This window comes from Talpa occidentalis, unplaced genomic scaffold, assembly GCF_014898055.3.
Source record: "Talpa occidentalis isolate TD23 unplaced genomic scaffold, MPIMG_talOcc4v2.1 talOcc4.4, whole genome shotgun sequence".
In the NCBI taxonomy this organism is placed as follows: domain Eukaryota; kingdom Metazoa; phylum Chordata; class Mammalia; order Eulipotyphla; family Talpidae; genus Talpa; species Talpa occidentalis.
Genome location: NW_023604295.1, coordinates 32,468,050 through 32,481,915, shown reverse-complemented (window position 1 = coordinate 32,481,915; position 13,866 = coordinate 32,468,050). Strand labels below are relative to the sequence as shown.

General features: G+C 41.9%; 1 protein-coding gene across 2 annotated transcripts in view; it reads left to right on the top strand.

Moving 5' to 3' along the window:
- Positions 1–13,272, top strand: part of ETV5 (ETS variant transcription factor 5) — a 58,048-nt gene extending 44,776 nt beyond the window's left edge. For both annotated transcript variants that reach the window (XM_037525243.2, XM_037525242.2), the window contains exons 10-13: positions 4,050–4,118; positions 4,244–4,413; positions 8,974–9,075; positions 12,667–13,272. In XM_037525243.2, coding sequence (XP_037381140.1) covers positions 4,050–4,118; positions 4,244–4,413; positions 8,974–9,075; positions 12,667–12,888 — 563 coding nt within the window. In that variant the 3' untranslated portion in view covers positions 12,889–13,272. The remainder of the gene's footprint in view (positions 1–4,049; positions 4,119–4,243; positions 4,414–8,973; positions 9,076–12,666) is intronic.
- Positions 13,273–13,866: the final 594 nt, after the last annotated feature.

Sequence of the window (13,866 nt, the reverse complement as noted above, 5' to 3'; positions counted from 1 at the left end):
GGTAGGTTAAAGGCTTTCCTGCTGAACATTGAAATTGGGAAGATTTTTCCTTAGAGCAGGTTCCCCAGAAGAATGTCTTGTTTTCTATCATAAAGATCTCCATAAATATCTAGATTAGCGTTATTTTCCCAAACCCAGGGCATCAACTTCACCTGGGACTTGTTGGAAATGCAAAATTCTCAGGACCAACCCAGACTTACTGAATCAGAAACCCCAGGGGCAGAGCATAGCAATCTGTTTTATCCAGGCCTCCGGGAGATTCTGAGTACTGAGGTCTGAGAACTACCATAGTGCAGTGATTCTCAGTTTAGGCTGCACATTAGAATCACCTGGGGAGCTTTTGAAAGTTTTGATGTCCTGGCTTTGCCCAGTGCAGTTAAATCAGAAATTCCGGGGTGGGACCCAGACTTTAATTTTTAAAGCTCCCCAGGTGATCCCTGTGTGCATCCAGGTTGCCAATCACTGTTCTCTAGAGATTTAGGGCAAGGATGAAAGAGGGTGGGTAAAACAGCACTGTGAAGCATAGGCTGGTTTTTATAAGTGATTGGTTCTCAGAAGTGGTTTCTACAGGCAACTGCTTCATACTGACTTGGTTAGGGTGCACTGGCACCCCATGATGTGCTTAGGTGGTGTCCAGCCTGGAAAGAGGACTGTCTACCAGACCTCGGACTCTGAACAGCACAGCTGTGTGGGGCTCTCTTCCAGGTTCGAGAATGTTTCTACAGCAGTAATTGATGTCTGCAGCAGGCAAACTAGGAGGGAGTGGGGGAAGAGAAGGAGGAAAACATTTTGCATAATTACAACATTTAGAAAGGAGCATGCTCTTAAAAGAAATATTTTTAGTAAGGCATCGGGCTGCTTACTACACACAGAATTTACGTGGTTTCCCCCCACTCTTTCCCATTCCTTTTCCTAACCCCACACACATTGAAGAAGTTAGTTACAAAGAGACCAGCTTTCGTAATTGCTCTAAATTACCCTGACATGGTTTTTCTATCCTCATACAAGCTTGACCACAGATGCCCGTGAAACAGTTAGTGAGACAAGTGTTTCTGATTGGCATCTGTGATTACTAAGATAGCCATCCTCCCTTAAGCGTTCACCTGGAATCTTCGCATTCTGCTCTGAATCTTTCATTTCCACTTTGCACCTCAAACAGGTTCTTCCTTCCTGTCACCTTTTTTTAAGTGATTGCATGGTTGTGGCCACAACTGATATAACTGCTGGTGCAAATTCAACTGACTTAAATTTCACTTAAACCAACAGCATTTTCCAGATGTTTTAGAGAATCACATGTGGCAATAACAAGAAACCACACAATACACCAGAATGATACTCACGGTAGGCCCTCATCTGATTACTTTGTAAACCAAACCTAGAATTTAATCTAGATATACATTTTCCCCCCAATATACTGTGAATGCAGTTTCCTTACCTTAGGGGCACAGTAGCTTTAAAAATAACAAGGTATGTAAAGCTGGAAAAAGTTCACTAATAACGACTTCATAATAAGGTTATTAAAACATCACTGAGTATCAAAATCCATATGAAAGTCAGGATGTATTTAGCTCCCCGGGAGTCAAGGCCAAAAGCATGAAGCACAGTAAATTAAGCTGTATCATTATAGTTCATTGATAATATGAACTATAACATTTTGTCATAAAAGTCAATTTCCTAGTACCAAATTTCAGAATAAATTCATTATAGGATTCACTGAATGCCTGATTTAAAAGTTAGCATTGTATTCTTAAATATTTTTATTTTTTGATGGCAACTAGATTCTCATTTATTTATTGAACATTTGTTATATACCTGATGTTATAAAAATGCTAAAATATTCAAAGCATGGTCCTTATTTTCAAAGAATTTAAGAGTACATGACAGGATATAAAATGAAGTACTTACATGATCTAGTTAATGTCTTAATAATATTTATCACATGCTCAATTACTATATATTTTTTTTTATTACAACTCGTACACTTACGTACCAGGAGCTATTCCTGGCACTCTGGTGTAACAATAATTAGATTAATGGAACAGACTATATATGTATATATATGTGTTATGCCACCATCCCAGGGTAAGCGTGTTCACTGTTGATTTGGGCAAATGGAAAAAGAATCTTGGAGCTTTACATATATCTGAAATGCCCTTAATGCAGAAGCAGGGGACTGGATATACAAGCAAACCAGCAGGCAGGGAAGCAGGCGGACAGCAACCAAGCCCTTGTGATAGCTGGCTTCCCAGCCCAGGTCACCATATTTACAGGTGTGGGTACCCCATGCTTGTACCCGTAAGTGCTTTTTACAATAACATGCTATCACATGTGGGTAATGAAACCTGGGAGAAAAACAAAGCCACAGGAGGTTGGCAATGGGAGGCGAGTTATCCCATCTTCCTTACACATGAATTCTCACTGTAACCCCATGTGGTGAGAATTATCATCTTGTGCAGTCTTCACAAGAAGGAAACTGAAACGCAGAGAGTTTAACTTGTTCAAATTCACAGAGCTATTTGGGCCTGCGTTCTAATATTTCATACTACATCATGTCTCATTTATTATTTTTTTTTATTTTACTGTCTTTGTAGTTGGGATGCAAGCTCCATGAGAGCAAGGGCCAAGTCTGTATACTTCTTGCTCCCCTACCCTCTTCTAGCACAGTGCCTGACATAAACATTTCTTGAATTAAATATAAATATAAGTAAATGCCAATAATATATACTTCTTTGTTATAGTTGAGTAACAGAGAAATATTACTGTGGGTTGAGGAACCAAAAAAGAATACTATCAACCTGAAAATAATCTGTTTCTTCTAAACTGGACAGTATTTTCCCAGTCCTAGGCCTCTTAAAAATGGTGCTGGTCCTGCCAAGAAGCACTTCATCTGGGCTGATAGGACAAAAAGAACAGCAGATTATTTCTTGGCACCTTGATGCATAGATTTTCAAGTCATAATGAATCCTTTTCAAACTTGATTGATAGCCCTTCACTTCAGAGTGGCTTCCCCTGCCTATCTCCAGAGCATCCCTGAATACGCACATGCTACCCAGCCAGCTGAATCAACCCGAGAACAGGGAGCGCCCTAGACAGGAGCTCCAGTGCTTTCCCCTGAGAAATGCATTGGTAAAGGATCCTGCACTGACACATTCGCAGGCTAGATCACAGGGAAGGATGTGGTCTCCATCAAGGCTACCTGTTAACTGGCTTTGTTTTGAACCACTGATGTTGTCAGGGTACCTGATGGCACAGTGGGAAGCACTGAATGCATAGTAAGGGTTGACTGATGCTGTCAAGCCATCCTCCCTTCTCCTTGACCCCTTCTATTTCTTGCCTGACTTACCTTTCACTTCCACTTACTTGTGTTGTTGGATTAGTCTGTTCCCCTTTCTTCACCTGTTTTGTTACCTATACAATGGATGTTTTATTGCTAGAAAACCTCTTCATATTCCTTCTGCTATGTCTGACGATCTTACCTGCAGTTTGCTTTTAAACTTACTGCTCTTTGCATTCCTTCATGAGCCAAGTCTTTGCTCATTTTGGCAACATTCTCTTTCCTCCAAGCTATTTCATAATTGAACAAGGTGTGTGGGCAGCTAGGACAAGTTGTAGGAAAGGTTGAAATTAATACTCACTAAAAGGAAAATAGCAAGATTATGTGCAGATCAACCAGATCCACCCAGTGAGGCCAACTGAAATAGATGAGATGTCTTTTCAGATACAAAGGCTTAGTTGCAGCTAGGCTGCTCCATGCAGAGCTCCTAAGCAAGATGTGAAGGACCTTACTGGTGATTCACTGCCTCCCCATAGTCTTAGCTCTAATAGCAGGTACTGATGCTGCTGACCAAGGCTCAGGTGATTACATCAGAACACAACTCCCTAAGTCCTTTTGAAGTGCCCCAAAATTTCAGTCTGGCATAGACACAGCACTAAATAGGGCTTAAGACCTGAAGTGGTAGAATCCCATTTTAGTCCTAAAACCCAGAGTTTTTGTGTAGAACACAGATTTGTGTTAAGCCACACATTCTTTCTTTGTAATTCCCCATCAGGTTTTTCATATGAAAAGGACCCCCGGTTGTACTTTGATGACACCTGTGTTGTTCCTGAGAGACTGGAAGGTAAGTAGCCCCACCCAAGGCTTGTTGCTAAGCTGTAGTGTTGGAGAAGTTACAGCACCTTTTTGTCCAGCTCACCTGAGAAACTTAAGACTGAACTGTTGCATACTTGTCTTGCTTCCAAACAGGCAAAGTCAAACAAGAACCCACGATGTATCGGGAGGGGCCCCCATACCAGAGACGTGGCTCCCTTCAGCTGTGGCAGTTCCTGGTTACTCTTCTTGATGACCCAGCCAATGCCCACTTCATTGCCTGGACAGGCCGAGGCATGGAGTTCAAGCTGATAGAACCTGAAGAGGTAAGCACTGGACTCCAATGACTGTTTATTTGCTGATGATAGTGATGATGCTTGCTCGTGTTTAGATTTCCTTTGAGGCTTTTATTGAGGCATTAAATATGCTTTCTTCTCATTCCAATTCTGACCTGGTCAGTGGGTGTGGCAGTGCCTTTCCTACTGATAGGACAATTTATAATTCAAGGACAGGTAGAGTTCTCTGCTGTAGAATATATAAAAATATTAGTAACACTTCTGTGAAATCTGGGGCGTGAGTCCATGGAGATTTACCTACAAGTGGAGACTTTTTCCCTCTGGGAAAGTTTTTCAAGTGTTGCCACCACGATAGCAACTTGTTTTGGTGTCAGCCTTCATATCCTAGCCTGTATCTGAAGCTACATGAACATATTATGTGACATTTTGTTAATATATTACAGCTATCTCACTGCATATTTCAAATTGTTTTAACCTGAAGAAATAAAATAATCAGAGATGGGTCAGTTTTATGAGCTTAGATTTTTCTTGGGTATATTATGTGGCATCACATTGGTTGAGAAATGACACAAATACTCATTATTTTGTTAATAGGAAAAACAAATTTTTCTGCCCGTTTGCCCAGAACTATTGCCTACTGATGGACAGCACCACACCATCTCTTCAGTGGGGCAGACACACCAAGAACCCTTTTCCCAAATATGATACAACAAAGTAAATTAAATCAGGCTCACAGTTCAGCATATTCTCTAGGGGCTGATTTTTAATTTCTGTTTGATTTAGAATTTAGAGAGATTATAAATGGAAAATCTGAAAATATGCTTCTTCTCGTAGCATATACTTAGGCATTCTATATAAAATCAGTGAGAGCTAATGGTGTCTTTGGGTGTAATTGAAATGGAGATGGTTCTCTTGGAAGGCATTTGAGCAAGAACTGCAGTTTTACATGTTGTGGAGCTACTTTAGGATTCGCTCTCACACAGCAAGGGCTTAATAGCAGGTGTGGGGTTAAGAGCGGGGGTAACAACCTGGCCCTTGGTTTGAAAGAAGAAAATGGTCTGAAGGTTAACTTTAGGAAAAGAAGAACATGTGGATTAAAAACTAATAAAGAATCTTATAATTTGGTAGGAAACAAAGAAAGGGTTCATTTAAAGGCAGTAATATGTAAAAAAAAAAAAAAAAAAAAAGGATATGTGAATGGCATTCCCTATCTTGTATCATTCACAAAAATGGAGTGTGTGACTATCTCCTGCCGTAAATTGCTTCTGTTAAGACGTAGCGTTTCTTCAGAGCCAGGGTTTGGTACTGCTATGTTTTCCTAAGGGTTTCTTTTTGACTAAGCCACGTTTTGGGCTTCCAGGCACCCAACCCACATTCTTTTTCTTGCTGCTTCTCCTCGTAACATGGCCTGGTTTATGTGAGGATAGAGGAAAGTAAGTCACCTAGACTCACTGAGGCCTTTGAAAGTAAATCTGTCATGTGGGCAGCCTTTATTGATTTATCTCATTTCACAAACAGGAGCTTTTATTACTTTATTGCCACTGCCTCAGGCCTAAGCACAGGCTGTCCAGCTGCAGGTAGACCTGGTTATGACCCTTTGTAAAGCTATTATTGAATCTTCTGCTCTCCTACCAGTGGTAAGAAAATGACGAACAGATGGCAAAGGGCCCCTGCTCTCCTACTTAATAAAGAAACTAATATTAATCCAGAATGCTCATAAATGCCAAGCAGCCAACTCGCGTGAGAGGCCTGTGGTGGCCTTGAGCTTCCTCGGCTGATTGGACAGCTTTGTTTTTTCAGGAAGTGCTTCTTTCCACCCCACCTTGAAATCCTCGAGCATTCCAGAAGCTCGGAATGTTCCGTTCTCCTAACCCAGGACCCATTCTGCTCCACATGTCCACTTTGGCCTCAGGACATGCAACATTTGTTAAGTTTGTCTATTCCTTGTGTAATTTTGCTGGCCCAACCCTGGTTACTGTCGGGAAGATACCAACTCCCTGAAAAAGCTTTAAGAAGTTGTTATGGGGGGAGCTTGAAGGGTGAAGCGTAGGAGGAAGCTGTTTGGGACGTAATTGTAGGCAGCTGTGTGGCTGAGTAGTGCACTCTGGGTAATTATCCATAATATCCATTACACTGTGCATGGAAATTGTGGTTTTAGAGCTGCGTTTTGGCAGGCCCCCTAATCAAATGTCTTTTGATAGTCATCCAGCTTAGCACCCTCTCAATTATGACTGACTCGGCTTTAATCTGGAGCCATTTTAACTGTGAATCTGCATTAATGAATATTTTGGGGGGTAGGGTTGTTTGTTGAACATGTGGCAGATAACTGATGCCATGGGGACGTTTGAAAGGATGGCCTGCTAGAAAGAGCCGCTCCCTGTGCTGCTACGGCTGCTCTCTCTGTAAAAGAGAGGTAGAGATACGTGAATTCTTTAACTCTCTCAGCCTCAGTTCTCAAGATGTGCGCTATCAAAGTAATTGAATGGGAAAGATGAAAGAAAGAGTTGGTAACAAGCTCTTGCCTGCTGCCCTCACCCCAGAAATGGGGCAGCCCTAATTTCCAGCTGCTCTGAAGTTGTGCTGCATCATGTCTTACTGTAGCAAGAGCAGCCCTGATGAAGGCTACTGAATCACAGGGCCCGGGCCCAAGAGGATGAGTCAGTCACTATGGCTACCAGAGCTGCTTTGAAATCTGTGCATCCACAAAACCTCTCTCCAGTAAGCTATTGCATACGCAAGTGACAGCCAGAGAGAAGGTCATCCCTGAAGCTTAAGAATATTCAGGAATCGTTGTCCACCCCCAAACATAGTAAAATGATGAGACTGGACTTCTTTCAGTGTTCCCTACATCCCTGTGGTTGATGGTAGTTCTAGTTTCATAGTGTCATTTATTTTTCTTTCTTTTTTTTTTTTTTCAAATTATGTTTATTGAGGTAAACGAGGTTTATGTCATTGTGTCTGCTTTGGGGGTTATGGGTTTAAACCTCTACCACTGTGTATTTTTACACCCTGCCCAACACCTGTGCCCAACAATCCTCTACCATGCTCCATTGGGCCCCTTCCCTCCCCCACCATCCTCCCCCTCTGGTTGCCTCAGTTTTGCAGTTAGGTATTAAGAGTTTTGCATGTTGGTTTTAACTGACCCTTGTTAGGTTTCTCTATATTCCACAGTGTCATTTCTTTTGAGCATCATTTTTATTGAACAGGGTGGAAGAACATACATTGGTTCCCTTTTTACCACAATTTCCATTGCTTTAAATTGTTTATTTTATCTAACCAGGGGATGTGATTTTTGATTTATTTTGTCTTTTGGGGTATTTCAAAGATAGAATTGAATGGGTGCAGTGTGAAAAGGAGACCCAGGGGTTTTGAGTGTGCCATAGGGGCATGAAGCTGATGAATGGAAATGTAACTTTCACACGGTTTCTTGCAAGGCAGAGTGGAATCAGGGCTATTGAATTATTCTAATGTAATTAGGACAGATGCATTCATCCTTACTTATCAGATCTTTTCTGGAATTTATTAAAGGTCATTTTAGAGTCCTGAATTAGAAGCTGTTGCCTTTCATTCTGCCCAAATACTTGAAGGAAATACTTGAAGTGAAATGCTTCCTTGTGATCCACTTTGCTATTTGCAGTCTCTCTACTTCCCACTCCATGGTTTACATCTGGCTTTTAAAAAAATCAAAGGAATATGTTTGTTTTAGGATTTTTTTTCCCTCAAATTTTCAAGACTGAGCTAAAATGTTCAAAACATGACCCCTGGTTTGCACACAAGTAAAGACCCTCTGACGAGACTCACATTTCCAGGGTTATTCTTGTATCTTCACAGTCATCCTTATAAGCAGAATTTGGGGTGTTGAAGTACTTGTGAGCAGAAACTGCTTGGTTGTCCTGATAACTTGGTGAACTCCACTAGGAAGTTTTCTTGCTGTAAGGCTTCTTTGTCCAAAGCTGCAATTACATTGCCCCATCACTGCACCTCAGGTGGACTGGGTTGGATATAATGCACTTCAGAACTGTTTGGGAAGCCCTGTTAATTTTTCATTAAGTGGATAATGGTGCTACATGTTTTAATGTCCATTCTGCAAATCTGCTGGGAGCAAAGGATTGGATGGCAGCAGGCTGCAATGATCTGATTCCCCCTTACTCCATGAGCTGCAATAAGTAAACATCTCCCAACCCCTCTCCAATCTTATTAGAATTGAACTTTTGCTCTGCTGGCCCATTAGCAACTCACTAGTGTGTTTCTAATGTTTCAGGAATGACCATTCTAATTATTCCTTATTGACTGCTACAGAAACCATAGCACTTAATGGCAACATGTTAATGGTCTATGGGTATTGGTCAATAATTCATATGTGGAGAAACAGTAGAGAGCCTGCTTCCTCTGGGACATTAGCCAAGCCCACTGCAATCTTAAAGTGCTAGGATCCTTCCATCGTCTTGAGGGAGTTAAGCGTTTTTCCTTCCAGGTCAGGGAAATAGATCACTGACCAAACCAGTCAGGCTATAGAACTGGCTTTCCTGGGATGGGGAGAGAGCTATCAGGCCCAGGGAATAAGTTTCCATTGCTTTCCTGTCTCTTCAGGTTGCTCGGCGTTGGGGCATCCAGAAGAACCGACCTGCCATGAACTATGACAAGCTCAGCCGCTCTCTACGCTATTACTATGAAAAGGGCATCATGCAGAAGGTGAGCAATTACTAGAGACACTTAGGTCTCTGACCACTTTCAAGGAGAATGTCAAGGGCTTGTGTAATAAGACTGTTTATAATGGATGGTGGAAAATATGAGCCTCGTAAGTGGTAAGAAAAGATTCTGTGGTAAGAAAAGATCTTGGAGAAATGAACTTAAGAGTTAAATGAGATATAAAAAGCACCTTTAAAACTGTGGTTACAGTTTTATATGGAATGCACAATAGGAAAATTAGGTTCTTCTCCTTCACATATATCTCTGGAAAATGTCCAGAAACTTAGGCCAACTGCTCTCTCTATAAATGTGCACGTGAGGGAATCAACTTGAGGACTTCTACTCCCACTGGAGCTTAGTTGAAGTCTTTAGTTGTTAAAACACCTACCTAGACCTCCAGTTCCATTGATTTAATACTCTCAAAAGTATTATATCAATAGTAAGGAAATCTTATTATTCTTTTGGAACCTGCAGAAACTAGACTTGTAGTTAAAAACCCAGTGTTTGTAAAATGTTAGCAGATTCACCTGGTAGCATTTGTTCTTTGCAGAATAAAGGATGATGTGTCTTTTGAGGACACCAGTATAAAATCCTCAGTAGGACAGGCGACAAAGAGCCACAACCCTAAAATGGCAGATTTTTGATTGCTCTTTCTCAGCCATCGGGTTTCTCCTACTTTGTTACCTTATCCTCACACCTTCACATGGACAGTGTACATAGGGATGCCGCCAGTGTGTACTGGAAGTCAGATGTCATTCCCACCAAGACCTTGTCTACGCTAACATCAGTTTTATCTTCCTCATAGGCTGGTTGTAATGTGACCCCACATGCCTCTAAGCACCTTAAAAATTATTAAACAGGGGCCTCCTTGGTGGCCTAAGGGTCAAGCTTCAGCACTATCACCTCTATGGCCTGAGTTCTATCCCCAGCCAGGGAGCTAACCCACACGATGCAGTAGACCTCTCCTGACTCGCCCGTTGCTCCTCTCAGCAGTGTATTTCAGGCGGTCGGCCTGTTCTGCTCCCCACTCTGTCTCTGGTGAATTCTTCCACCCCCCCACACCTCTGGCCTACACCCCAGTTCTTCTATACCAAAAAAAATCATTAAACATCTTTTCATGGTTTTCTGCATAAAATATAGACATTTGAGTGCTTCCTACAGCTGGAAGATGGTTGTCAGTCTGGAAACTAACTACCATTTCCTCAGTCATACTTGCTGCCTTTCACTTGCACGGCCATCTCTTTTAATTAATGTAGTGTTTACTAGAGAATATATGTCACATGTACATAAGTTATCAAGTGGACTATAAAATGAAAAAAAATAGCTATTAAACTACCATCCTACTTTAGAACATTCCTAACGCCTTCGTTACCTGGCCAGCCCCTTCTTGTTTGCTGTCCAAGAACCTGAAGTTTTCGGGCTGGGTTACGGAGGGCCCTTTTCTACTTCTGTTAGTGCCCGCACTCTACCTCTACTGCTGCCTGTCTCTCACTGTTATAAACTACAGCGTTCTTGTCAGTGCCTCCCACAGGAGTAAAAGCTCCTTTGGGGCAGAATTAAGGGTTTGACTTGAGTGCTTGGCACAGTTAATAGGGACTCTAGGGTGGGTGATCACCCCCCTCTCCCCTCCTTCCCTTTTTTTTTTACAAGTAAAACTTCACAGTTTTTAATAGAGTCACAGAGTTGTGCAATCACATTCTGTGTGGTTTAGAACTTTTTATCACCCCAAAGACCCCATACCCATTAGCAGTCACTTCCCATTTTCCCCCAATCCTAATACCTACCCTTTACTCTCTTTCTCTTTCTCCCTGTCACTAGCTATTCCCAACTCCAAACCCAATATGAGGAAATGTAACCAAGACACAGTAACTTGAACTGTGGCAATGACTTGTCCCTAAGACTAATTTCTAGATTTTCTAAGGAAGTGGAAGAGAATTTTACTTTTAAGAATAAATGGGCAAAGACACCAGGATGAGGCTTGTGAGAGTTCAGATCCTCACATCCCACTTACTACCTGTATGCTTGAGGAAGATCACTTAACCTTCCAACCTCTGCTTCCAACAAAAAATGTAGAAAATATCCCTGCTCTACTTTCATAGGGTGATACATGTGAGACTGTCCTAGAGATTGTAATGCACTATCCAATATAAGGGATTATCATTTATTTAGTCTATGACCCAGGAGTAAATGAGAATCAAATAAAAGATAAATAACATGCTGGTATTGATGACAGACTTAGAAAAACTGTAGTCCCACAACCCCAATTTTTGAAAGGGAAAATTAGGTTTAGAGATTCATTAATGACCAAACCGGGACAGCCATCTGCTCCCATCTTCTGATCTGGTATTATTTCCACTGTGCCCTCTTGCCTCATTCCTACACCCATGACCTGGCTCCTGGGGTGGTAAACCAGAGAACTGTGTAGAACTGTGTCTTACAAAAACTAAACAGAGATGGTGAATTTTACATACCTGCCATTTTTCAGACGGTGAAAGATGCTAATCATCCAGTTTCATGCATACGGCCCTCCAGTTCTAGTGTTTGTGTTCCAAGGAATGTTGGTACAGACACCCAGGTTCTGGTCACTGGACATAGAAGTGTCACCATAAAATAAGCTTTCAAGGCCTTGTGGGGTAATACCAACCATCGTAGCAACAGACATCTTAAACCCAAGATTTGGAAGCAAAACCATGGTTCTGCAATTAAAAAGAGATTTTAGAACCACAACAGAGTGAATGAAGGACGGGATTAACTCAGTATTTCAAGTTTTTGAGTCTAAAATGTTTATCAGTAATTTTAGCTGCTTTCCTTGCCCTCATCCACATTACCTGAATGAAGCGTATTAGATTTGCTTTACAGTGGTTTGCATTTCCTTGCACTATTGCTAAATAAACAGTCAGCAGAGTGGGGATCCCATTGACTTGATAACTTGTCAACTATATCCTGATACCTTAGACTAATCCAGACCTTTTGATTCTAATAATATTATAATGCATAAAATTCATATAATCATTGTTATTAATTCTATCCATGTAGCTTCTACTACTTGTGGAATAAGTAACTTGAAACTGTAGGTCAACCAAAAAGCAATAATTCTATTTGGCTTTGGAACAAATTTAAAATTTCCACACCGGCTCTCTGATCAAATTCCTAGCCCTTCAAAATAACAAAGCCACGCTATGAAGACTGCAGACTTTGTAGGTAACTGAAAGCGTGGTCTGACGTCTGCATTGTACCTTTCTATCCTGAGACCTTCTTAAAACACCAAGCACCAGCCTCAACATAACTGAGCTGTATGTATAAGACGGCTATGATTTTCTTTTCAAAGAGTCCATCTAGTATGAATTTGAAATTCACCTATCTTCTTTTTCAACTTTTTTTGACTTACCAAGCTGTGATGTCAACAAAATATCTAGCAGATAACAGGTCCCCAGGATTTATCAAAGCAAATCTGAATCATTCCAATAATCAGCTGATGAGTGTCCTTTGGTCAATGACTCCCTGAGAGCTTGGTGACCAACAAATAGCTCATGCTTCTCTTGGACCCCATGGCCTGCTCCAGCTGGGCCTCACAAGCTGTGTTTTCTCCCTCAGGTGGCTGGGGAGCGATATGTCTACAAATTTGTCTGTGACCCAGATGCCCTCTTCTCCATGGCCTTCCCTGACAACCAGCGTCCGTTCCTGAAAGCGGAATCTGAGTGCCACCTCAATGAGGAGGACACCCTGCCACTGACCCACTTTGAAGACAATCCTGCTTACCTCCTGGACATGGATCGCTGCAGCAGCCTCCCCTATGCTGAGGGCTTTGCTTACTAAGTTTCTGAGTGGCTGAGAGGCCAAACCCTAGAGCTAGCAGTTCCCATTCAGGCAAACGAGGGCAGTGGTTTTGTTTGTGTTTTTGGCTGTTCCTAAGCTTGCCCTTTGAGTATTATCTGGAGAACCCGAGCTGTCTCTGGATTGGCACCCTTAAAGACAGATACCTTGGCTGGGGAGTGGGAACAGGGGGTGGCAGAAAACCACCAAAGGCTGGTGCCTCAGTGCTGATCCTGACAAGGTTTCTGGGAAGAGATTGAAATGGAGCCTCCTTCCCATGGACGATATATGCAAAGCAATACCTTGTTCAGGTTAGTACCCACAAATGGGGACAGCGTGTGTGACCATCTGCATTGATCATGGACTACTAAATGCCTTTACATAGAAGGGCTGTGATTTGCACAACTTACTAAGAACAGTAGGTAGGCTAAGTTGGGAAGGCTCAAACCATGAAGGGTTACAAATAGATCTTGAAATTCAGAGAGCTCTTCTAGCTCAATCTGAAATATTCCCCCTGGGTCTAAAAAGGAAGGGGGAAAGTCAGAACAGCTGTTACCCACTCCACGGTTCTCAAATAATAAACCATTGCTACTCTCTGTTGGGAACCTTCTGGCCATGTGGTCACCAAGAACAAATCCCCTTTCTCTTCCCAGTCACATGGCTATGTGTGGATGGCTTTAATTTTAGGAGAAGGGTGATTAACACTTTTGACAGTATTTTGTTTTGCTTTGATTCGGGGGATTGTTTTGTTTTGGTGGTTGTTTTGGAAAAACAGTTTATAAACTGATTTTTGTAGTTTTGGTATTTAAAGCAAAAAAAAAAAAACCTTTTGGTAACTGTGCACTGCGTCCTTTGGACAGGGCGGTGCCAACTTATGAAGACGCTGCAGCTTGAAAGGGGCTTTGCTGAGGGCTTCCCCTTAGCAGTGGATAAGCCCACTTTATTGCCTGCTTTGTGCTTTCTGCACCAGACAGCCTGATG